This window comes from Choloepus didactylus, chromosome X (assembly GCF_015220235.1).
Source record: "Choloepus didactylus isolate mChoDid1 chromosome X, mChoDid1.pri, whole genome shotgun sequence".
NCBI lineage: Eukaryota > Metazoa > Chordata > Mammalia > Pilosa > Megalonychidae > Choloepus > Choloepus didactylus.
In genome coordinates, this window is record NC_051334.1 from 29934258 (window position 1) to 29961342 (window position 27085).

The 27085-nt window shown below is 35.2% G+C and overlaps 2 protein-coding genes and 1 pseudogene across 5 annotated transcripts in view; all 3 read left to right on the top strand.

Annotated features, from left to right (window-relative positions):
* On the top strand, positions 1-2957 carry LOC119523530 (etoposide-induced protein 2.4 homolog). Its single transcript, XM_037822337.1, has one exon. It carries the CDS (start codon positions 1045-1047, stop codon positions 2065-2067), a length of 1023 nt encoding a protein of 340 aa, XP_037678265.1. The 5' UTR covers positions 1-1044; the 3' UTR covers positions 2068-2957.
* Positions 1-24827, top strand: part of LOC119523529 (glycerol kinase) — a 74637-nt gene extending 49810 nt beyond the window's left edge. For 3 of the 4 annotated variants that reach the window (XM_037822332.1, XM_037822333.1, XM_037822336.1), the window contains 10 exons: positions 4114-4156; positions 5066-5146; positions 13723-13801; positions 14577-14673; positions 15175-15259; positions 15768-15888; positions 15990-16133; positions 18244-18324; positions 21162-21248; positions 22929-24827. In XM_037822332.1, coding sequence (XP_037678260.1) covers positions 4114-4156; positions 5066-5146; positions 13723-13801; positions 14577-14673; positions 15175-15259; positions 15768-15888; positions 15990-16133; positions 18244-18324; positions 21162-21248; positions 22929-22939 — 829 coding nt within the window. In that variant the 3' untranslated portion in view covers positions 22940-24827. The remainder of the gene's footprint in view (positions 1-4113; positions 4157-5065; positions 5147-13722; positions 13802-14576; positions 14674-15174; positions 15260-15767; positions 15889-15989; positions 16134-18243; positions 18325-21161; positions 21249-22928) is intronic. The other variant, XM_037822334.1, reaches the window with a different exon arrangement.
* Positions 24828-24968: 141 nt separating this feature from the next.
* Positions 24969-26758, top strand: LOC119522064 (annotated as a pseudogene).
* Positions 26759-27085: the final 327 nt, after the last annotated feature.

Here is a 27085-nt window from a genome sequence, read left to right on the forward strand (position 1 = left end):
TTAAAAACCAGACCTAAAAACCCAATAACTGACTAGAATGGTGTTTTGTTGTTTGTTTTCCAAATCTTTGATGCTTTTAATGACGAAAAGCTTTTGAAGTTCATCCATGTTAAAAATCAATAGCATGATAGCTCCAATATGGATACATACATTTTTTTACCATGTGTTTTTCTTCATCTCCTTCAAATAAAAATATATCATGCCATATGTAAAGACACTGACAAGGCTTATGAAGACCTAAATTATAAAAATCCAATACCTTTTTCCATCCCAGGAACTTAATTTTGGTTTTAAAGTATCAGTGAACAGTCATGCCTTTTTAGGAGTAATCGGGGGTGGGTAGGAAGAAATGGAGAAGAGCTGTAACTTAAACCATAATTTTCAGTATATTATTCCTCCCCAGTCTTGCTCACTATAATTTTAAAGTCATATTTTTATGGAATTTTCACTGTTATTTTCTTGGCACTGTGCTTTCTCATTATCTGAATTTTCTCCTTTGACAGGAAGCAGATAGATGTGATGTATTTTTCCCCAATACCATCTTCTTATTACTCGCACATGGTAGTCTGTAACCAACTCCCCATATCTGAGAGTACTAAGATGATAACTTCCATTTTAGGATGAGTAAAGGGATACTCAGAAAGGTTAAGTGGCTCTCCTAAGCTCATAGCATTGAGTCAAAGGCAGAGCCAGATCTCCTGCCCACATCTTCTGACTAAATTTCTTGCTCTCTTGGTCTGTTACATCAATAACTGTACTTATTTGAAAGTAATCTTTTAGACATTAAAAATAAACTACCGCCCGGCCCTGGGACAGCCCCGGCGGGAGCGGGCGGCCGGTTGCCGAGCAGCCGAGCGGGCCCGCGGCTGGCGAGGGGCCGGGCCGGGTCCGGAGCCCGGGCGGCGGAGCTGCCGGGTAGGCGCGGGCCCCACCGAGCCAGGCCTGGGGGTCGCCGCGCAAACCTGCCTGGGCGGTCCTTCATGATGAGAGATTTTGGAATGCGTCTCTCTTCTCTATGTAGTTGGTAGTTTGGGTGGTGAAGAGATGGCTGACAGTGTCAAAACCTTTCTCTGGGACCTTGGCAGGGGAATCAAAGACTCCATCTGGGGCATTTGTACCATCTCAAAGCTAGATGCTCGAATCCAGCAAAAAAGAGAGGAGCAGCGGCGGAGAAGAGCAAGTAGTGTTTTGGCCCAGCGGAGAGCCCAGAGCATAGAGCGGAAGCAAGAAAGTGAACCACGTATTGTTAGTAGAATTTTCCAGTGCTGTGCTTGGAATGGCGGAGTATTCTGGTTCAGTCTCCTCTTGTTTTATCGAGTGTTTATTCCTGTGCTTCAGTCAGTAACAGCACAAATTATTGGTGATCCATCACTACATGGAGATGTTTGGTCATGGCTGGAATTCTTCCTTACGTCAATTTTCAGTGCTCTTTGGGTGCTCCCCCTGTTTGTGCTTAGCAAAGTTGTCAATGCCATTTGGTTTCAGGATATAGCTGATCTGGCATTTGAGGTATCAGGGAGGAAGCCTCATCCATTCCCTAGTGTCAGCAAAATAATTGCTGACATGCTCTTCAACCTTTTGCTGCAGGCTCTTTTCCTCATCCAGGGGATGTTTGTGAGTCTCTTTCCCATCCATCTCATTGGTCAGCTGGTTAGCCTCTTGCATATGTCCCTTCTCTACTCTCTTTATTGCTTCGAATATCGCTGGTTCAATAAAGGAATTGAAATGCACCAGCGGTTGTCAAATATAGAAAGGAACTGGCCTTACTACTTTGGATTTGGTTTGCCCCTGGCTTTTCTCACAGCAATGCAGTCCTCATATATTATCAGTGGCTGCCTCTTCTCTATCTTCTTTCCTTTGTTCATAATCAGCGCCAATGAAGCAAAGACCCCTGGCAAAGCATACCTTTTCCAGTTGCGCCTCTTCTCCTTGGTGGTCTTCTTAAGCAACAGACTCTTCCACAAGACAGTCTATCTGCAGTCTGCTCTGAGTAGCTCAACCTCTGCAGAGAAGTTCTCGTCTCCACATCCATCACCTGCCAAACTGAAGGCTGCTGCAGGCCACTAAATCTCCTGCCATCTGAATGGGAGGGTGGGATTGGAAGGAGGCTGTGGCAGATCTTTTCCCTGTTCACAGTCTGCTAAGGGCCCTCTGCATATTGTCTTCCCTCCGAGGAATTGGAATTTTTGTCTCTGGTGCACGTAAGGCAGAATCTCCTGACACCAGTATGTGGATTTGTAACATCACCATTGAGTCTGAAAGGACCACAGGTTTTTCTGCAGCTATTTTCTAGTGGTTGCCAGCCCCTGTGTCTGGACTGATTTGAATACTTCGTTTTTCTCCCTGTGCCATTTACCCTCCTACCTCCCCTTCCTGCCTTCCGTCACCCTTGGATGAATGGATTTTGTAAATCTAGCTGTTGTAATTTGTGGATTTGTTATTTTTGTTTTTTTTTTCTGTGAAGCACATACATTGGATGTGGAGGTAAAGGAATTGTTCCTCGTCACTCCCTTTATAGCCATCACTGTCTTCTTTCTTGTAACTCAGGTTAGGTTTTGGTCTCTTGCTCCACTGCAAAAAATAAATAAATAAATAAAAAACGAGCCTGAAGACATGGGACAGGAGGAAAGACCTCCTGACCAGATCTGCTGGGTTTTGAGGAGTGATTTTCTTTCTTCCCCTTGAAGGGGAAAAAGCTTTTTTTCACTGGTACATTTAAAGTTCCCCAAGTGTGGGGAGGTACCAATTCTGGACAAGTGCCACTGCAATACAGAATGGTCAGAGAACCTAAACTTTTGAACTCTGAGAGGTCTGAAATTTATTGTTGGCCACTGCCACGTCTGTCTGGTATTTCAAAGGAATATTGGGTGCTGTGAATAGGAACTGATGGGATAAACTTATTAAACACATATACCTGTGGAAAAAAAAAAAAAAAAAAATAAACTACCTACTAATTACATGTATTGATGAACAGGAACAAATATGCCTTGAAAAGCTGAAATAATGATAATTATAACACAAAAAGTCACGAAAGATTATGTTAGTGATGAGACCTTTTGAGAATGAGTGCTATTGTCAGGTGGAGAGAACAAAGATACAAATAAGAAAATCAAAGACTTTTTTAGAGAAGCTAGAGAACATCAGGGCAGGGAAGTGGCAAAAAATAAGACTAAAGAGGTGGATTGGGGCCATGTTGTGAAGCCCTGAATTTCAGGCTGAGTTGTTTCTTTATAGGCCGTGGGAAACTTCTGAAGGTTTATGAGGTAGTGTTCAGAATTGACTGGGGCTGTCAGGTGATATGTCAGTCCTGGGTCAAAATGAGGAAAGAGAGAGACAAAGAGAACTTGGCAGAGGCCATTACGGCATCCCAGTATTGAGGACATGGACTAAGGAGAACAGGGACAGAGAGGGAAGCCACGGGTAGGTGCACGGCACTGCAGTGTTGGAAGGGAGAGGAGAGAGGTCTAGTTCCTAGGCACCTGGGTACAGTAGTTAGGTTTAGCCAAAGTTAAGAAGCTGGTCCAATTAGAAGAATTTCTATTTGATACATGTTTGTGGTACTAGTAGGCTATATATTAGACACATTTGGAAATGTGGAATGAGTTCAGGATAAAGATTTTATCCTAAAAAAGATTTAGGGAGATTTTGGATTTCCCCTATATAGAGGTGATTTTTGAAGCAATAGTAGTAGAGGAGATATTTAGGAGAAATAGGTTACATAGGAATGGAGAAGTCAGAAAAATAAGAGAATGCGGTTGTTTGTTAATGTGGTGTTTCACCCTGCATGGATTAGTAGCAATGTGACTGACGGAATGTGGAATTTGTTGAACTTCAGTGATATTTTATAAACATGGCCTTAGGCTATGATGTCTAAATGCTAAATACTATACTTCACTTTTTCTGTTAAAATTGTACTAAGGACATTGTCTTCTACACTGATATTTAAAATATTATCCCATAAAGAGTAATATGGTGCTTGTTAACTTTTGGAGCTTTTCTAAAACTTTAATATAATGACATTGCATTGTGTCAGTTTAGAGAATTTGTACTACTAATGTTTCATAATTTGCTTTAATAAAACTGTCATACCATTCCTTCTCCCCCCAACTATAGGTATGGAACAGGCTGTTTCTTACTATGTAATACTGGCCATAAGGTTGGTTTTTTAAATTAAAAGATTGATAAAAGTCTCCAACTTTGTATAAATAATGCTTAAGCATAATTTGCTATAAGTTACTTTTGAGTCATCAGCTTTTATATAATCCTTATTGGTTTAATTTAAAGCTTAATAAAAATGATACATTACTAAATTTAAATGGTTCTAGTGAGAACCATTTTAAGTTCTTTGCATTTTATGTGTGTTTTTTTAATTGTGTTAGTGAGAAATCTAGATTGAGACATTGTCAGATTCTTTTTCTATTTTTTTGAAGATTTGATTGAGATATATTCATTTATCATATATTCCATCCAAATTATACAATCAGTATCTCACAGTATCATCACTTAATTGTGCAATCATCATCCCACTCAATTTTAGACCATTTTCATTACTCCAAAAAGAAAATTATCAGATAGACACAAAACAAGAAAACCCAAAATACCCCATATCTCTTATCTCCCCCTAATTATTGGCTCCTAGTATTAGTGTGGTACACCTGTTACTATTGTTGAATGAATTTTAAGGTATTACTGTTAACTATAGTCCGTAACTTGCAATAGGTATTTTCCCCCACATACCACTATTAACTCTTTGTACCGGTGTCGTACATTTGTGCCAGTTCATGCAAGAATTTATTTAAATCTGTAGTATTAATTGGTGACATTCATGATTCTAAACATGTTAGTGAGCAATTTAGACATTATCAGATTCTTAATGCAACTCTAATTTAACAAAGAATAGGCTTTTTGTACAATTTATGTGTTATTCTTAGTAAGATTTATTTGTCATTTCTTTTTAAGTGGGTACATTTATTGAATTATTCTAGGTCATTTTAGTTTTAAAAAATATTCTCATGCTACCTTTTTGTAGTCCCAACTACTGAAATCTATTTTCTGTTTCTTACAGTGTGTATTTTCTGAACACGGCCTTCTGACCACAGTGGCTTACAAACTAGGAAGAGACAAGCCAGTGTATTATGCATTGGAAGTAAGTTCTTTTTTTTTTTTTTTTTTTTTTTAATCATCATTTTATTGAGATATATTCACATACCACGCAGTCATACAAAACAAATTGTACTTTCGATTGTTTACAGTACCATTACATAGTTGTACATTCATCACCTAAATCAATCCCTGACACCTTCATTAGCACACACACAAAAATAACAAGAATAATAATTAGAGTGAAAAAGAGCAATTGAAGTAAAAAAGAACACTGGGTACCTTTGTCTGTTTGTTTCCTTCCCCTACTTTTCTACACATCCATCCATAAACTAGACAAAGTGGAGTTTGGTCCCCATGGCATTCCCAATCCCACTGTCACCCCTCATAAGCCACATTTTTATACAACTGTCTTCGAGATTCATGGGTTCTGGGTTGTAGTTTAATAGTTTCAGGTATCCACCACCAGCTACCCCAATTCTTTAGAACCTAAAAAAGGTTGTCTAAAGTGTGCGTAAGAGTGCCCACCAGAGTGATCTCTCGGCTCGTTTTGGAATCTCTCTGCCACTGAAGCTTATTTCATTTCCTTTCACATCCCCCTTTTGGTCAAGAAGATGTTCTCCATCCCACGATGCCGGGTCTACATTCCTCCCCGGGAGTCATATTCCACGTTGCCAGGGAGATTCACTTCCCTGGGTGTCTGATCCCACGTAGGGGGGAGGGCAGTGATTTCACCTTTCAAGTTGGCTTAGCCAGAGAGAGAGGGCCACATCTGAGCAACAAAGAGGCATTCAGGAGGAGACTCTTAGGCACAAATACAGGGAGGCCTAGCCTCTCCTTTGCAGCAACCATCTTCCCAAGGGTAGAACTTATGGTAGAGGGCTCAACCCATCAAACCACCAGTCCCCTATGTCTGTGGTCATGTTAGCAACCATGGAGGTGGGGTAGGCGAATACCCCTGCATTCTCCACAGGCTCCTCAAGGGGGCACTACATCTTTTTTTTTTTTTTCCTTGTTTGTCTTTTTTCTTTTTCTTTTTTTTTTTTTTAACTTTCCCTTCTTTTTTAAATCAACTGTATGAATAAAAAAGTTAAAAAGAAAACAAACATACAATAAAAGAACATTTCAAAGAGACCATAACAAGGGAGTAAGAAAAAGACAACTAACCTAAGATAACTGCTTAACTTCCAACATGTTCCTACTTTACCCCAAGAAAGTTACATAATATAGCAACATTTCAGTGAACTTGTTCCTACTACATCCATCAGAAATTAACAGACCATAGTCATTTCTGGGCATCCCCAGAACGTTAAATAGCTTATCTGTTCTTCTTGGATTATTGTTCCCCCTTCCTTAATTGCTCTCTACTGCTAGTTCCCCTACATTCTACATTATAAACCATTTGTTTTACATTTTTCAAAGTTCACATTAGTGGTAGCATATAATATTTCTCTTTTTGTGCCTGGCTTATTTCGCTCAGCATTATGTCTTCAAGGTTCATCCATGTTGTCATATGTTTCACGAGATCGTTCCTTCTTACTGCCGTGTAGTATTCCATCGTGTGTATATACCACATTTTATTTATCCACTCATCTGTTGAAGGACATTTGGGTTGTTTCCATCTCTTGGCAATTGTGAATAATGCTGCTATGAACATTGGCGTGCAGATATCTGTTCGTGTCACTGCTTTCCGATCTTCCGGGTATATACCGAGAAGTGCAATCGCTGGATCGAATGGTAGCTCTATGTCTAGTTTTCTAAGGAACTGCCAGACTGACTTCCAGAGTGGCTGAACCATTATACAGTCCCACCAACAATGAATAAGAGTTCCAATTTCTCCACATCCCCTCCAGCATTTGTAGTTTCCTGTTTGTTTAATGGCAGCCATTCTAATCGGTGTTAGATGGTATCTCATTGTGGTCTTAATTTGCATCTCTCTAATAGCTAGTGAAGCTGAACATTTTTTCATGTGTTTCTTGGAAAGTAAGTTCTTTTAAATCAATGTGGATAATATGACAGACATTCAAAACTAATGAAAATTTTCCAACACCTTTTCTGGGAAATCTTAATATATGGGACTCAAAAAGTTCAGTTCTTCTGGATATACCATTTTGCATTCCCACCAGCAATGAATGAGTGTTCCTATTTCTCCACATCCTCTTCAACACTTGTACTTATCTGTTTTTTTCTATAGTGGCCATTCCAGTAAGTGTGAAATGATATCTCATTATGGTTTTGATTTGAATTTCCCTAATAGCTAGTGATGTTGAGCATCTCTTCATGTGCTGTTTAGCCATGTGTATTTTCTCTTTGGAAAAATGTCTATTGCCCATTTTTTAAATTGGGTTTGTCTTTTTTTTTGTTGTAAGATTTCCTTATACTCTGGATATTTAATGCTCATCAGAAATGTGGTTTCCAAATATTTTCTCCCATTGAGTAGGTTGCCTTTTCCCTTTACTGACAAAGTCCTTTGAAGCACAAAGGTTTCTAATTTTGATGAGGTCCCATTTATCTATTTTTTCTTTCGTTGCTTGGGCTTTGGGTGTAAAGTCTAAGAAACCATTGCCTACCACAAGATTTTGAAGACTTTACCTACATATTTTTCTAGTTTTATGGTCCTGGTTCTTATATTTAGGTCTTTGATCCATTTTGAGTTAATATTTATATAAGGCATGAGATAGGGTCCTCTTTCATTCTTTTACATATGGATATCCAGTTCTCCCAGCACCATTTATTGAAGAGACTATTTTTCCTCAGTTAAATGGACTTGGCAGCATTGTCAAAAAATCAGCTGGCCATAGGTGTGAGGGTCTATTACTGAACTCTCAAATTGATTCCACTGGTTTATATATATTGTTTTAGTTTTGATTTTCTCTTATTATGTTTCACCCATTATTTCCGTTTTTAGAACAAAGGAGATTTGTGAAATACAAACTCAACATGCTCTACTGATGTGGATTCATTCTTCTTTTTCATGACCAGGAAAACTCCTCTCTTTTTCCTCCCAGGTCCCTGATCTATGATTTATCTTGGTCCAACATTTTAACATGTCAGGAACATGGAAAAATGAGTTCCCATTTTCATTATCTGTAAAAGGGAGTTGGAGCATATGTTGTTCTAGGACTTTAAACCATTTTTAAACTGATTAAATTTGTCCCACCCTTTCTAGTTGGAAAATTTTTTTTGGTGGCAGAAGGAGAGTGACGCAAAATAGCAGTTGAATAGTTCTGCATTCCCTCTGTTATCTCTTAATCTTCCCCAAGCTGTGCTTCTCCCTTTCCTTGTTTATCTTCTTTTTCTAAATATTATTTCACAGAAACAAAAAGTCCTTTTGGGGACCTTTAATATGTTTATGAGCTAAAACTTGCTTAGGACTTGAGACTTCCATGTATTGTATTCTGTCACTAGGATATGTTTCCTGAGGTCATGGTTCTTGTCTGTCTTGTTCACCATTCTATCCCAGCAAGCAGCCATTTGGTAGGCACTCAGTAGATAGTATTTAAATACTAGATCCTACGTTTTGCCATTTTTTTCTTTTTAAATGAGCATCAAACAAGGTTCCCTGTGTAGTCTCATTGGTTTCTTTAAATGTCCCTTCCCCCACCTCTTCTTTGGTAGAATTTATGATTGTAATGTTAAGATTTCCTTTTTAGAGTCTATCATTCCCACTTGAGCCAGATATTACATTTTAGGTATTATCTATTGCCACAACCTCAGTAGTTTAAAACAACATACATTTATTATCTCATTTTTGGTGCATCAAGAGTCCAGCACATAGCTTAGCTGAGTCTTCTGCTCAGTGTCTCGCAAGGCTGCAATCAATGTGTTGGGCAAGACTGTGGTCTCATCTGAGACTTGACTGGAGGAGGATCTGCTTCCAAGATTGCTCAGGTTATTGGCAGATTTCACTTCCTTGCAGTTGTAGGAGTGAGGGCTTCAGTTTCTTTTTGGGCTGTCAGCCAGAGGTTGTTGTCAGCTCACAGAGGCCACCTGCAGTTCCTGGCCTCATGTGATCTGCCAGCATGGCCACCTGCTTCCTCAAAGCCAGAAAGGGAGGGAGAAAGTCCAGCAAGACAGGCACTATAATCTTTTTTTTCTTCTTCAGTAGCAGTTGGGTAGGTCAATCTTATTTTATTTTTTGTATATTTCACAAATTTAATGTTGGAAGGGCTATTTGACAAATTTCAGCTATCACAACCACCAGTAAATCGATTTGCAGGATAAAAATCCACAGGCCTATCTATTTAAAAGGTTGAAACTAATAAAACAGTATAAAATTCAGTGTTTTTATCCTTAAGTTAACAATCCCAGAGTCACATTCCTTTGATTACAATTTTAAAGGCGTGTTGGGGATTGGGAGAATAAGAGAGATAGGGGAAGTCTCGCAGTACATGCTGTATTGCAGGGTTGCAACAGTGGTTCAAATTAGTCATTATCCAGATTAGGACAGTGTTTTGTGGTGTATTGGAAAGGATATTAAGGATCGATAATTCATCAGCTCTAAACACTATTTAATGGCACAGTGCCATCAGTATGATGGGGTAAGGTGAAACAAAGTGAAAGAAGGAAAATGAAAAATGGAAGAAATGTTTGAATGTTACAGAGTGTGAAAAGGCCATCAGAGAAACTACTTTAGTTGCCACACAGAAGTGTTCTTCCCATAGACTTCCTGTCCCTGGATTACCAAACACCAAGTTTAGAGCACAATTTGGGTAGGCATTACATTTCAGCTTTGATAACTTCGCTAATTTGCACTGAGGAGGAATACATGTCTGATTTAGCAAAAAGTATCAATGAATATTTGAAGGTATAGCTTTGTCACATCAAGTAAAAAAGAGCAGTAATGCCAACTATTGGAGTAATAACAAACAGGTCCTGCCAGGTCTGTTTTGAAAAATAGTTAAGATGTATTTTTATGTCAGCAGCACAAGAGTATTGAACAACTTATAAAAAGGCCACAAACATACTCCTTCCAATGTATCAAAACAATCCAACAATCTTTAATAACTCAACTTGCCAAGAACTATAATTGTCCTCGTCAGATGCAGCTTTCAAAAATGAAATGTTTCTCAAATACTATCAAATTAAGAGCTACTGGGACATGAAACCAACAGGTTATTTATTTCAAACCTTAGTCAGTTTTCATCAAGTATTTATCTTCAACTTCAGTTTACTTCAACATTCATTTATAATAAATAGGACAACTCTGAAATCATAGAAATGAACAATTGAACTCATCTCATCAAAATCTTCATCAAGCAATAGTAAAACAGCCTAGAAGTATGTCTTGCAAAGTATGCCTTCTAAGCAACAAATGATTTTAATTCCCTAACTTGTTACTGAAGTATTTATAAGATGTATTGTATTTCAAAAATCATGTCGCCCCAATTCAACTCTGTGGTCCCTTTCTCTTTTCTATGCAATTAAAACTGCTATAGAAATAGACTTTGCATTTGTAATCTAATATACACAAATTAGGTACTGTGTAAATTACATAGGTGAGATACATATTACATAGTATACACAAAACTAGGTTTACTGTACCTAATGGATGGTTTTAGGAAATTTATGGACAATCTTAATTATATATGATTTTGTTCCACACCCACTGAATTTTAAACCTGCCTTTTAAACTACAACTGCGTACTGAAATATCTACTTTATACATATACTTTGCACATGACATTCACATCAAGGAGCTTTTGAGGAAGAGTAACATTGCCTGCTATGACATTATATTGCATGTACTTGATTATTTTTAATCTGATATTCCCATAGCCTATTTCTTAGCCTTTCACTTTCCAGTCTGTGTCCAGTTTTTATATACTTCCTATTTTCCTTTTCACCTTCTCATTGCTATTGTGTCTTTCTTAAGAGTACAGCTATTAAACTTGCACACACCATTCCTAGAGGGTCATGCTTTAGAACAAGAGTTGATTTGTATTTGTAGATGATGTGCTGAAGTATTATATTGGCTCTTTATAATTAGTACATAATTTACAGTAATTTAATTGATAGCAAGTAGATTATCTATCATTTTAGGCTTCTGTTCCCTTCCTTTTCCTGCCCATCTTCAAAACATTATACTTCTTCCATTTTATCTCTTGTCTCTGAATTCAGAGACCATGTGTCTTTTGGGAATTTTGGTACTAAAATTATATACTTCTTTCGGATAAGTGTTTTTTTCTACCTTATATTGACTCCATTATATTGAATCTATTTCTTCAGTCACCACAAAGCACTCCTAGGCATTCCTGATGGCCAACTTTAAAATAATTTTCATCTGGAGCCTTGACAGTGGTTTTGCGAATTTTTCCTCATTTTAATCTTAAACAATGCCCTCTGGTTCTCAACCAGTTAACTGTAATTCAGAACCTTGATTTTCCTTTTTCTAAAACCATATTGTTTCCTCTCAAAGATAATTTGTCTAAGCATGTAATATCCTACCCTTTCCATAAAAGTGAGGTACACCAGCATTTGGTTCCTCAAAACATAAAAAGTCCCATAGCTAATAGCCATAAAACCTGATTACCAGGCTTCTAGTACAGTGGCTTTTTAAAAATTCAGTTTGATTCAATTCAACTAAAACCATTGAAAATATGTGATATTCTTGGTTAGATGCTATTTAGGTTCCTTGAATTTTTTAAAAATATATATTGGGTAAGTAAAATATATTAATTAATTTACCTTTTCTGTTAACTTTTTTAATGTGGTGACTAGAAAAATTTAAGTTATATATGTGGCTTGCATTATTTTTCTATTGGACAGGGCTGGTCTGAAAAATCTTATATATTTACTAGCATTTGGCAGCTACTGTCTCTGAACCGTCTATTCCCAAAGGAAGTTTGAGAGTAAAATTCTTAAGTTTCTCTACCAAAAAAAAAAAAAAAAAAAAGATTCACTTAGTTCTCCTTAATGGTTCCATTAAGTACCTAAATATATTATACACATATCAAATTTAGGAAGTGTATTAAGACCTTCTGGGAGGCATGAGGGGGCCAAGAGGAGGGGGCTGGTTTAGAGGCCCTTATTGAATTGTTTTTGTCCCATTCTTAAAGGCTGGCTATTTTTGCACAGTTATGTCAAATATGTTCCTCAAATAATTTTTTATTTCTAAAAATTCTACTGAATTAAATAGAACAATTGTGGTATTCTGCAGCTTTGCAGTAACATATAGTGACCTGTCCTTACAGAAGCTATGAATGATAGAAGGTATCAACACATTCATTCTCTAGTTTGATCACATCCTGAAAACTGACAGCAAGGAAGGGTGACCATTTGTAATTCATTTAAGCTGCTAATTGAATTGGGGACAGGGAGGTAGACAACAGGTAAAAACATTCCGGTTTCTGCACTTAATACCACCTGAAGTTTTGGCTTGGGGTTTCTCTGTAGAAGTAATTTAAATTAATAATCTATATGAATGAAGCATTAGAGGAAAAATAAAAATTTTTTGGCATTCCTAATGGTTTGTGCTGATATTTATTTTTTCGCCCTTAGGGTCCTTTTTTTTTTTAACAATTTTATTGAGATATAATTCACATACCATAAAATTCACCCTTTTGAAGTGTACAATTCAATGTTAATGTATTTAAAGTCTTATACAACCATCACCACAATCTTACTTTAGAATTACCCCAAAGAGAAATACTTGCCTTACTGCCAGTTCTAGGCAACCACTAATCTACATTCTGTCTCTATGGATATCCCTATTCTGGGCATTTTATATAAATGGAATCATACAATATGATTTTTGACTGACTTCCTTCACTTTGCATAATGTTTTCAAGGTTCATCCATGTTTTATAGCATAAGTCAGTATTTCATTCCATTCCTTTTAATGGCTGAATAATATTCCATTGTGTTATTTATACACACCACATTTTATTTATCCTTTTATCAGTTGATGGACATTCATCTGATACTTTTTTAGCAATAAAAAATTTATGAAGGTTATAGTTACATTTGGTAAGAAGCGTCACATATCATCTCAAATTGAGCCTCATACTAGTTTGTTTAGGTAAGTGTTGTTATAGTTACCACCATTTTATGGGTGAGGAAATGGAGGCTCAGAAAGCCTACGTAAGAAAGTGAGTACTAGAACTGGGACTCAAACCTGGTTCATCTGACTCCAAATCATGTGTTTTCTTCCTTATCCCCACAGTTTCCCACTACTCTTGGTGATTTTTGTTGTAAAGAAGAATTACTTTGTAGCTGCCTTCTTCGCTATCTTGTTTCTTTTTAATGTTCCCTCTCCTAATAGCTTTGTGGACAAAATGTGGAATATATTCCAGGTGATAATATGCCCCAGTGGTTTAGCAAGAGGTAAAACTGTACAAGAAGCAAATTGCTCAACAGACTGATGTCCATCTATGGGGGCAGGTCCAGGGGTGTGGTGGGTTCTTTTTTGTTCCTGTCCCATGAAAAAATTTTATTAGCGACCTGGACAAATCTATTTGTATTAGAAGATCTCTTATTTTTCATGTTTGGAGACTTCCCAAAGTTGAGATTGTTGGTTTGAATTTTTTATCTATCTGGTAGTATCATACACAGGGAATATGTTCAAGAGAAACCTTTTCTTGTGATAGCATATTCTCTCTCAGATTCCTTTTTTTTCTTTAGGGTTCTGTAGCTATAGCTGGTGCTGTTATTCGCTGGCTAAGAGACAATCTTGGAATCATAAGAACCTCAGAGGAAATCGGTGAGTATATTCTAACAAAGGATTAGAAAATCTCAATAATGAAAATTTTAAATGTTTTACCTCTACAATCTGTAAATACTTGTCCTGTGCCCCATCCATATGTTACGTTAAACTATATGGATCCCTATTATGAGTTTTACATAAAAAGACTGAATATTTTGTGAAGATTTATGAAACAATGAATGGCCACAATTATTGGTGGTTATTAATAAACTGACATAAAAATTGCCCAAGTGTAAAATTGAGCACCGAAGACCATCAGAATCTGCAGGTAAAGTAGTCCAGTTAAATTTATCTGATGAGAGAGTTTTAACTCCTAGATTAGAGTGAGCATTAAAACTCAGGTATCTATAATTTCAGTATTAACATGGCTATTTCCATTCTATGGATAAGTATTTTGAATTCGCCTTACCCACTCCATCCTCCACTTGTTTAACTTTGCCTGAAGGTGGACTAATCAGAAATGTATTTCTGATTAAGGATGCACTGGAGGCCCCTTTATCTCCTGATCAGCAACCTTAAAATTAGTGAAAATGAACTAAAATACCTTAAGGAAAGTGATCCAGTTCCTTTATTTCTTGAGCTGGGTTACATTTTAGTGGGGATATTCAATGTTTGTTGCTGTTTAGAACACTGCTGTAATTAGGAACATGTTTTGCTATACCAAAAAAAAAGAAAACCAAAAGCCCTGTCCTATTTTTAAAAACAGGTATGTTTATTGAATAAAATAAGTAGGATTATCAATGTTATTTTTTTCTTTTTTTTTTAATATTAGAAAAACTTGCTAAAGAAGTAGGTACTTCTTATGGCTGCTACTTCGTCCCAGCATTTTCAGGATTATATGCACCTTATTGGGAGCCCAGTGCAAGAGGGTAAGAATTGAAACTATGGAGTGCTTTTTTGGGGTCTTGATTTATTTACACAATTAATACGTGTATTTTCCCATTATTTTCAAATGATTTTAAAGTGTGGAAGAAGGCTTTTCTATTTGGAGAATATAATTTCAGAACTTTAAGCTCCAAGAAGTTATAAATCATCAGGCAATAACCCATCATATCCATATTCATGTTAGTGTTAGTATCTTTTACCTTCTGGGGATCTGCAAGTTGTGTAGCAAAGGAACATCATCTAAATGAATACTGATTTGCTCAGTATTTTCATGTATTCCAGTGGATCGTGAACTTTTTCATATGTGCATGCAGGATTGTGGACTATGAGGAATTTTCTAATTATTTTATGTTTATGTCCAATTTTCTTTCCCCACACATGTCTGTCTACCGGATTTAACTTTTCCATATCTCTCTATTTAGGACATTTCAGGTTGGTGATTGTTTATCGCACCCTAATTTTAAAATTTTTGTTTGTGTTTTTAGGATAATCTGTGGTCTCACTCAGTTTACCAATAAATGCCATATTGCTTTTGCTGCATTAGAAGCTGTTTGTTTCCAAACCCGAGAGGTAATAAATGTGGGGCCTGTTCTCTTGTATTTAATCTACTTTTATCATTTTTAAACAAAATATATATTATGCCTGAAATTTATTAAATACTTAATCAAAAATGAAGCCTACCTATACAGTAATCTAATAAATTTAAGGGGTTTGTTTTCTTTCTTCTTTTTTCCAGCTGTCATTACCTTCTAAGTTCCTATTTTCTGCCAGGCACTGGACATTTTACAGTTGGGATGCTGAGGGGTACATATTAGGCAAAGGGAATAGCACAAAAATAGGCATCGAGGCAGGAAAACAGTGTGCAAAAATAGTTTTTTGGCTTGGCTGGATATAGGGGTGCATTTACTGGTGTAGTGAGAGAAAAGGTTGGTTGTGTCCACACCAAGGAGGGCTTGGAAGACCAGGATAAAAAGTCACAATTTTATTCTGTATGCTTTGGGAAGCTATTGAGGGTTTTTTAATGGAGGATTGCCATTTTCAGCGAGTTTAATTATGTAATTGCACTGGTTTATTTAAGATTTTGGATGCCATGAACCGTGACTGTGGAATTCCACTCAGTCATTTGCAGGTAGATGGAGGAATGACCAACAACAAAATTCTTATGCAGCTACAAGCAGACATTCTGTATATCCCAGTAGGTGAGTAAGCCTTCCTTCTTTTAAACTCTGTTTCTTTTGGAGGAAGGAGTATTTTAGGCATGTGTAACTGCAAAGATGTTGATGGCGCTCTCTCCCCTCAGTGAAGCCCTCGATGCCTGAAACAACTGCCCTGGGAGCTGCCATGGCAGCAGGGGCTGCAGAAGGAGTAGGCGTTTGGAGCCTGGATCCGGAAGATATGTCAGCTGTCACCATGGAGCAGTTTGAACCACAGATCAATGCTGAGGGTATGTTTAAAGACTGAAGCTTTTAATGGTATATTGTGAAAAAGATCATATTTAGTGCAAAGGCATTTGCCTTTCTGTTTTTTCATAGATTAGGGAACAAAGTAAAATAGCAAATGTTGTCTTTTCAGATTTGGCTACCATTTTTGTACTGATCTGTATAGGCATGTTGGGCTACCCTGAGTGAGTACAAATGAGAAAAATAGTTCTTTATTTAAAAAATTTCTAAAATCACTTGTACGGTCCTTTCTTGCAGGATAGTACCGCCACACTATTGTTATGGCTTGTTAGAATAGCCTTATCAAAAATGAGAAGGTAGATTTATTAGCCACACACCCCTAAGAAAATAGTAATCCTTTGCACAAACTTCCTTGCTTTAAGAGCAGAATTAGCATTTGTAGTCCATATACTTGCTGCAGCCTATCATCTTTGGTGCCAGTGGCCCAGCTTTAGGACATGATAGCTAAGCTAAGGAACATTCTAGTGACTTTTAAGCACAGCAGGGCTAGCCTAACAAGGGCAGAAACAATTTAAATAAATGGACATTAAATATCTGATTCACTGTCCTAACAAAGCTTAGCTAAGTCACAAGCCCTGATTGGCACCTTTATTAAAATACAGTAATGCGTCTATTAAACTGAAATAGATACAGGTAGAAAAATAAGATTCTTTGTATTAAATTTGTTTTTTTTAAATAGAGAAGTTTGTAGATTTACAGAAAAATCATGCATAATATAGAGAGTTCCAAAATACCACCAAATAACCCCTTGCATTAGTGTGATACATTTGTTACAATTAATGAAAGAATATTTTTATAACTGTAATATTAAATATAGTCTACTATTTAAAACCTATGCATAAAATAGCATCAACATAGATTTAGAGCTATTGAGAAGTAAGCTTTCAAATGCATTTTTGTTTAATTTTCTGGAAAGCTATGCCAGTGTTTAATTTTATTCATTTTTTTCCATATACAAGAAAATTAATTGTAATACCAGTAATTTTATAGTCAGACAGTACACTATGTACCTTGATATGGAAATGTGTTTCAAAATCTGATATTCTGTCTGTAAGTAATTTTTAACTTTTGGAATATTGGATAAAATATGAAGTTCGAAGCAAATAACATTTGGAGCAAGTGTATGGACTACAAATGCTAATTCCGCTCTTAAAGCAAAGAAGTTTTGTGCAAAGTGTTAAGGATTCCTGTTTTTTGAGGAGAGCCATCTCTGCCGTTTTTTTAAGGCCTTAGCCTAGAGATCGTCAGTTAGATTGATAGCCCTTTTCCTTCACCCGCCCTATCCCCTCTCCCCACAACACACACACTTGCTCACACAAATGTACATGCATGAATGGGCAGCTGGATATAGATAGTTCATTCTTCCAGCATACATTTGTTGAGAGCCTACTACAGGCCTGAGACTTTCTTGCCCTTCAGGAGTCTCAAGTATATTGGGAGACGCTGGGACCAGTGGGTGTTTGAGAGAACTGACGCCACCCATGGTTCAGATGGTTAAGTACAATGCATGAGTGGAGGTCCCAGAGTGCATTTTTGCTTAATCCTTCTAGTGCAGGTTTTCACCATAAAGAAATCTTGCTTTAAGATGGGTGGGGGGCTCATAGGAATGCAAATTTTGTATCTTGTGAGAAGTCAATGTTTGTTAAGGCCTTTGGACCCCAAACAATTTCCTTCTAGTCTTTCTACATTATAACATACCCTTCCCCTCATCCTCAGCCCTCTCCCCAACACCAACACCAAAAAAAGAGAAAACAAGATTCACCACCACCACCACCACCACCAATTCATGTTTGTTTGTGAAAGTCCCCGATCTTCTTTGTTGTTGTTTCTCCTCCCAAGTATCCCTTCATTCCTCGATTCCATGCTGAACTTCCCCTGCTGGTTTTCACTCCAACTTCCAAGCCAGTTTCTCTCCCAGGCACTATCTGTCATCAGCAGCTGTACCCTCCCAAAGCCATGTCATGGTGAAGCCCAACTTCAGATTCATATGTGCAACAATTTGTCAAGAATGCTGAGTGAATCTAGGAATGGTGCTTACAAAATTTCAATAAACTGCCTTTTCATATGTGTGTTTTTTCTACCTTGTAATTCTAGAAAGTGAAATTCGTTATTCTACATGGAAGAAAGCTGTGATGAAGTCAATGGGCTGGGTTACAAGTCAGTCTCCTGAAAGTGGTAAAGATGTTTTTATTGTTTATTATTGTTTTTTTTTCTTAGTATGATAAATAGTTTATTTAAATATTAAGCCATTTACACTTAGTAAGGAATATCTTTTGGCTGCTCTGAAGAAAAGCATTATCCTATGTCCAGTTTCTCTTACATTTTGAAAATACTTTAAAGTTGTAAACATAACTTGTAAATTATCAGGTTGATATAAATACTTTTAACTATCCTGCCATAATTTCCTCTTTAGTTTATTCCTTATACTTCCATTGATAACTTCATTTTCCAAAAGCAAAATTATTTCTAGCTTTTTATTAATTGAGATATATTCACACACTGTACAATCCACCCAAAGTATACAATCAATGGCTTCTTTTTAATGAAAAAAAATCAATGAGATACTTTTTTCTTTTTTCTCTCAATGTCTACTCTGCCTTTTTGGGGGGCTGAAACATCCAAAAGCTATATTAATTTCAGAATATATTCCACTATTTCCTAGGCTGATTCTAAGTATTCAGCAAATGTACATAATGGGACTTCTTTTGGAATCATAGAGGAAGAAACATACCAAACATAGTAAATGAGAAGTGTTATTATAGATTGGGAAATACTCTTGGCAGTACATGGAGGACTTTTTTTCAGTCACTTAGGTAGCAGGGTAGAAGCTTCCTACCTTTTTTTTCGCCTTTTCCAAACTCCTAGCTAGGGAGGTATTCAGCTGAAGTAAACCATTTAGTTGTAAACAGCCATAAGTGAAAAATATGACATAAAATTTTAGTTCTTTGTTAAATGAAAGATTTGAAACATAACCAATGTAACAATGGTCATTTACATATTGAAACCTATCCTTTGTAGAAGTGTTTATAAATTAAATAAAACCTTTCTTCCAACCCCGAAGTGATTATAGAACCCCTTTAAGATATCTAGCTTTTCTTGCTAAGACTGCTTGTAATTTTGAGGAACTTTACAATCAAATTTGTCAATCATAAGGATTTTCCTAGCACTGTGTGAGATAGAAAACACATGGCCCTGACTTCTTTTAATTAATTAATGGTTAAGAGAAGGTGAGTTATATGATTTCCTTGACTAGTTGCATAGTTTAAAGTGACACAGTCCTCACCCCCACCCCCAAGGCACAAACATGCACAGGCACACACAAACACACACAGAAAGTTCTTATTACAGTTGAAGATATAAATTTAATTGCAAAATTTCCACAAAGCCAATTGATGATTTTTCCCTTCTTGTAATTTACGGTCAATTTAAAATTCCAAGAAAAATGAATGAATTCTTCATTTCAATCCATCAGCATTGATGATAAAAGTAATTTGATTTTTTGAGAGCTTTATAGATCTTTTTAATTTTTGTTTTAGTTAGAATGCCATGGATTTAAGCTAGTTTGAAAATTTTTTTTAATAGGCTTATGAAAAACAATATAATTTTTTGTAGCTCTAATCTGTATAATCTCAGAATATATTCAATTAATGAAATGTTAATTGTATTCCTTTATGGGATATATGATAATAGCAATAAAGATAGAATCCTATTTTAATAAATTTGAAAGGATATTAGAATTGCTACCTGGTTTCTTTAAATTGCTTTAATTTATGGGAAAAAAATATTATGTTTGCTTAATTTCCAAAGCATTGTGCCAATTTTGAAGCAGTTTTATGTTTACTTTCTTGTTTGTAACTAACTATATTTGAATCCATTGTAAACTATTTTTTAATGTATTTTTGGTGTGTGTTTCAAATGTCGTAGAAGCGATTGAGGGTTTGATCTTTTTGAGAGAGAGAGCTTATCATAAATGATGACTCTTGGCTTTGGACTCAAAACCCATCAAAACCACATTTTGAAAACAGGGCAAACTGGTTCAATATGCATTACAGGGCTATCAAATAGCAAGTATATTATACATGTATTTCATCAAAAAGGAAATATCTTTGTTAAATTAATGCCACCCAAACTGATATGGACTCATGAATGCAGTCCAGCCTCAGGATCTTCTTCTCAAACTAGAACTCAGTTACCACATCAGGAAATACATTATTCTAACCTAGAAAAACTGATAGGTTATGCTCCCCTTTTCCAAAATCAAATTAAAATATGGTCTCCACAAATATGGAACAAAGAGAAACCTTGTTTTTTACTTGAAAAATAACAGAAGCAGAATTATATTTGGTTATATATGAGGTTATATATGAGGAATATTCCTTTAAGGAATGGATTTCAGGAGAATTCAGGTTAGAAAATATCAAAACAACCATGTTCTCAGGTAGTTTTTTGTTTCAATGTATATCAATACAAGTTAGCCTTTGAATTGTAATAATATTAATTAATTGTCAGGCGCATTGCCTTAAAACCACATTCTATTTAAAAATAAAACTAGAACAATATTTTAGCAAAACGAAGATTCACAGTACATTTTCAGTAGACTAATATAAATCTTCTCTGATAGCCAAAGGATCTATAATTGAAACTTTGGGGGAATTGAATTGCTCATTTAGCACCATGTGGAGAAGAATCAAGAAAGCCAAAATCAACAGCCTCCCAAAAAGTTCTCCATAGGCTCTCTTTGGCTTTGCCAGTGGAAGGCTTATGTTGGTCTATATGTATTATGTTCTTGGCTACTTGTGGCATGCTATCTGTATTGTTTGTTTACTGTCATTAGCCTTCAATATTGATTTTATTTTTGATTTGAAGTAATAACTCTTTGCTAGCTTTTATGAATATACTATATTTGTAACATTTTGTTTTGCTATCATGTGATTCTTAACACAAATATTGTAATTATGTGTCTCTCTTTTGGTTTGCTTGACTGGAATTCCCTCCTACTTGGATGACCACAGGTGACCCTAGTATCTTCTGTAGTCTGCCCTTGGGCTTTTTTATAGTGAGTAGCATGGTAATGTTAATCGGAGCAAGGTACATCTCAGGTTAGTTACTCTTTAAATCAGACATTTTTATTAGTTAGTTTTAATGTATTTGTGTATAACTCAGCAGGAAATATTTCATTGCTTTTCATTCCTATGCTTAGGGACCTGGAAAATCAATCAAGGGTCTTGGGGCAATCAGAGTTAAGGACTGTGACTCTGCTTAATCTTTTTTTGTTTTTTTTTTAGTAGATGATTTCTTTGAGGGACTACATTCTGCTGTCACTGCAGCAATAAGCAAAAGCACTAATGTGAATGCTTATATGAAAAGACTTTCTGACCATTAATTAAATTGACTTTCAAATGTACATAAATTGCTTCTCTTACTCCTGAAAATTTGCAAAACAAGTCTTAATGTTTCAATTCTGGTAAGAATTTCAACCAGAATGTGTCAGCTGAGTTCCTGTAAAACTCCAAAAAATGGGGAAGATTTATAGTCACTTTTATTTTAGTTAAAAGAATACATTTTGGGAAATAAAGTTTTAAAAATCACTACTTAAATTAGGGTTAAAATTAAAATTGAATTATTTTTGCATATTAACTTCTGAATATTTTAATATGCATAAAATTGTTCAGCCTGGTCTGAAATTAATTACATAGCCTATGTTCATTAAAATATAATAATCATTTTTGTAAGCTTTTCCTGATGATAGCTCAATTTTTCTTAAAATTAATGGCTTAAATGGAAATGACTGACTTCTCATTCCATATGTTTCCAAGAAAGTGAAACATGTTTTAAAATCTTCATGATTATGGAAAGAGTTCTCTCTCTTAATTAATTGTATGATGAGCTGGGTTTAAAATGTAAAATTTAAACTTTATTGATGTGGGGGAACATCTGTTTATAGAAATCAGACAAGCCTTAATTCAGCTTATCATCAGTTTAGTGCTGTGTATAAATATGGAATGAAAATTATTTACATCAGTACATTAGATTATCTTTTAATAAGAAAATTTTGGTTACTTCCATGAGAATTTAAAGCTGGATTATATTTCCTTTGTCCATATTCTTCATTTTCAAGCATGTTCAGGATAAATTTGCTTCCATAATAACAAAACCTTATGTGGGTATTAGTGCTTTACACCTTACAAAGGACTTCTGTGTAATAATCTACACAGAATTAGCAGATGTCTATTCTCTTTCTGTTTCTCAGGAATGTTTGGTGGGAGAGCCTAAACATTCCCAGAAAAACATTATCTATGCCATTTTGGAAAAAATTCTATTATTTTTCATTATCCTGAATATTTTTAGCTGTGAAGTGAAGGTCTGGAAAAGGAAACAAACAAAAAAAAAAACATTGCTGCTGAATATTTTTATTTATTTTCTCTGTCTGCCCTTTGGTACCCCAATAGCATGAAAAGGCCTAGTCTCTATGAAAATTGAGACATGTAGCATCTCTCTAAGCTAAAGGATATGTTAAGTGTCCAAATTCCTAGGCTTGCAAAATGCGTATTGTCACCATCTTTAGGTCCTCTTCTCTGGTGACATATGCTGAGATATGAAAACAGTGGGAACTGTTTGCCTTGCCAACAGTTTTGGAATTTACCTAGTAATATTTGTTGCATTTTGATGGTGAGGCAAGAATTAGAAAGCAAATGGAATTTCTAGCTCAATAAATGAATGTATAGTCTTCATTGCATGTATGTGTTATTGACCTGTATGGTTTTTGTCCCTTGTTTTAGGTGTCCCGTAAATAATACCAACTCATGGATTCCCAAGAAGCGAGCTTTATACGCAACAAGAGAATCCAGCAATTCTGCCTCTTAATGTGGTGGCACTATTCATAGACTCTGATTTTATTTATAAGCCACTTGCTGCATGACCCTCCAAGTAAACAGGTGGCTTGAAATAAAGAAAATGCAGCAGAAAGAATGCTATAGAAACATTTGGTGTGTTTTTTAACATCGATAGTTAAGGTTGGGCTGGCTATCTTTGGGGCTGACCCCCTCCATTGCCATAATATCCTGCCCCATTCCCTCTAAGATCTAGGAAGAATTCAGATCCTGTCCATGGAATCCTTCACCCAACATTTTCAAATGCTAATGGACCAGGATTTGATTCTCTGAAATATGCACACTTGATTCAAATGTTATATTAACTAACTAAAAAAGGAGGGACTTTTTGTTTGTTGTTAACAGGTTCAGAAGTCCTCTTTTCTACATGTTAGCAAGACCACAACATCTTCATTGAATGTTTAATGGAAACGTCTCCTAAATTCTTGAAATCAAAATGTAATACTTTATAGTTTAGATATTTTCCTGAAGAGTATTTGCCAAACCTGAAATTCTTCAGACATTTTACACAGTCTTACAAATTATACTGAATTGCTGTCTGGATCTTATAGGGAAGGATATATTTGTTCCTTCTTTTTTTCTTTTCATCTTTCCTTTTTACATTTTTTACCTTGTATGTGTAACATACATGCCTATATGTTTTATATACTGAGGGTAGCCCATTTATAAATGAAGAGCACATTGTATTCAGTAGGTTATAATGGGGCTTGTCCATTATGGTTCATTAACTGTACCAGTATGTATATAAATATTTTGGGGAAACACCTGTATACATTTTTGCCAACGGTTAAACAATACTATTTACCAGAAAATAAACTTTTTCTTAAAGAGCCAGCATTTAAAATTTAAAAATAAATAAATATATATATTCATTCTATGTCAAGAAAAGAAAATGTACTTTATTGTGACTTCAACTATATTTCTTATACCTTACCTTTTTATTTAATTATCTGAGTTGGATAATTGCTGAGAAAAAAAAACTGTGGAATACGCCAGTAAACATTATTTTCAAACAGAAGTACTCATCCAAATAATGTTTTTTCCCCCTTTGAATTAATTTTAGACATATCTGGGATCCTTTTGGGGGATCAGAGTTTGTCAAAAAAGATAAAACACCTAAGTAGAAAAAAATCATAATTAGAAATCAAGCCAAGACTCTCAATCCAAATACATTATCAACTGCTGGTAAGGAAATTATAATTTCTATTTGAGATGACAGAGAATTTTCTCTGCTTATTGTCATATTACAACTGAAAAAGGCTTCCTGTTAGAAATGCCTTCCAATGAAACCAAGATTTATTGAAAATATTTAGTATTACATGAATATAGTATTACATGAATCTACCTAATCTAGCTTCTTAGCATCAATTTTTAAAATATCTTTAATTTTTTGCTTCTTTAATACAACTAAGAAAATAGTGCCTCCTAATTAATTTCTTCAAGCAGTGCTAAAAATAGGAAAATATAAAAGCTTTTGTTTTGTTTGGAATTTTGTTTGCAGTTCTGATTGTGCTGTTTGTAAATTAGTCAGTCTGCTGGTTTTTAAAACGTAGCTGCCACTTAAGTAACAAATATTATAAAGGTACTGTGAATTATTACTTGGTCACAGAGGTATTTTTTAACATAATTACATTTCTACAAATGCAGGTTGAATTGTAAATAATTGTGAAAATAATTTTAGGGTTATGTTAATTTTTCTACAAATTGCAAGATTTATAAATTATATTTGAAATTATACATGTTGATATCTAATGATAAATTTACTTAAAATAAATTGGCCCCTCATTCTTCCTTGCATTTCTCATTTACAGACTAAAGCTTAGATCAAAATTAAGAAAAATGCTTTAAGAAATAAGAAATTCAGCTGTTAGCACTTGATGAGGCACACTTGGAAGAATTAACCAACAGTCGAAGAAGTAGTTTCTAGAAATGATGAGTACTTTAATCACTCAATTAGTAAAGACTACACTGTCTCATCTCAGCATTTCCAGAAAATACCTTGGCAAGGTCAACAACCATTATCAGTAGGGTCTCATATGGCTAATCATGACCTTTTCCTGGATTCAGTCTGTGCTCCAGCTTCTCTAGTACATCACTATTTTTGATAGCCTCCACCTTTTGTTCTCCAGCTAATCAGTAAAACAAATAATAGATCTTTGCTTCTGTAGCAATATCTCAGAATTTTTTAGCGTTTTTCTTTTGAAGTGCCCAAAGCTCAATTCTGTGGAACATTAACCAGTGGTAATGAAGAATGATAGCTATTTAAAATAAACCACTTAATAAAAGTTGTCACAGCACAGGCAGACACTAATGACATTGAAGTGAAGTAGGTAGTATTTACCTTAATAGTAAACAGAAGTACAAAAATAAATTTTAACTGGAAGTTTTTAATAGCTTGTATTAACTAATATTTAAATAATGAAGTTGATGTGATCCTTTGTTCTTACAACCTAACAACTTTCATAATACATTCACATAAAATAAACAATCTGGAAAACTGAGTGACTTTTTAAACCAACTTGATTGCTACTTGGTGTATACTTTTTAGATGCATATCTCATTTCTGGCATTGTGATTAAGATTGCCAAATACCATAGACAAACAATTTCCTGAGATTTCCCTCTTATCAGGTTTAATGAAAATGACAATTTAAGTTAAATTGAAGGGCTATAAAGATAAGTATTTTAAGAGGCAGAAGTTGGTTTAAGAAGTTGCTCAACTAGACCAGTATCTTTAATTGCCATTTTTCATTCCATTTCAGATAACTAGTTCTACCTGACAGCATAATCATTGGGAGAATGACAATATTTTATTTTAAAAGACAGTTTCAGGCCTTTTAGTATTTAAATTAAAATTTAATTTAAATTTAGTATTTAATTAGTATTTAAATTAAGCTTAGTATTAAAATTAAGTAGCTTATTTATTCCTCATTATTTAACCTTATATTTATCTCATTGGTTGTTATTGTATGACCAGTTTACAAGTAGATTTCATAAATATATCATTTAAATCAACAAAAACATACCTCAAAAGGAGACTGATTAAGAAAAAGGCCAAGGGGTGGAGCGAGCAGCATAAGGTTATCAGAAGAGCAACGCTCGCGCTACAGGCCAAGCTGGCGCGCTATTGACACCATGGCCATCAGACCGCTTTCCACAGGAGACTGGAGTCCAAGGCAAGCTAATTGGTTATAATAGCAGGTGAAGACATTAATAAGATTATCCAGTATAAATTCATAAATATTTATCAACAGAGAATTCCATTGGTGCTGTGGATGAGATGCTCAAGACCATGATGTCTGTTTCTAGAAATGAGTTGTTGCAGAAGTTGCACCCACTTGAACTAGCAGAAGTGGATTTAGTTTCTGCATACACATTAAATTCAATGTTTTCGGTTTCTTTGGCAACTCAAGGAGTTAATCCTAAGGAACATTCAGTAAAGCAGGAATTGGAAAGAACCAGAGTATACATGAACAGAGTCAAAGAAATAACAGGAAAAAGGCTGGCAAGCTGGACAGAGGTGCAGCTTCAAGATTTGTTAAAAAAAAATGCCCTCTGGGAACCAAAACCTAAAAATGCATCAAAAGCTGCCAATAAAGGGAAAACTAAAAATTAATTTTTGATTTTGAATTACATATATTCAAAAAGTATCTTATTTTTGTTGTTTTCTACAAAATAGAGGGCTACTGGCAATGCAAGGTTTAAATGTATTCCTTTTTAAATTCATATATAAAGTTTACATTTTTTTTTCACTTTTTTTTTTGATGCAATTTTATTGAGATATAATCACATAACATAAAATCATTCAAAGTATACAATCAGTTGTTCACAGTATCGTCATACAGTTGTGCTTTGATCACCATGATCAAATTTTGAACATTTTCATTACTCCAAAAAATAAAATTAAAATTAAAATAAAAAAGAATATCCAAAACATCCCATTCCCTTCCTCCCCCATTGTTCATGTATTTTTTAATACAGTTTAACTGAGATATATTCACATACCCTACAGTCATCCACAGTGTACAATCAATTATTCACAGCAGT

Bases quoted from the DNA above. Each gene is read 5' to 3' on its own strand.
- LOC119523530 (XM_037822337.1), top strand. From the start codon at position 1,045: ATGGCTGACAGTGTCAAAACCTTTCTCTGGGACCTTGGCAGGGGAATC.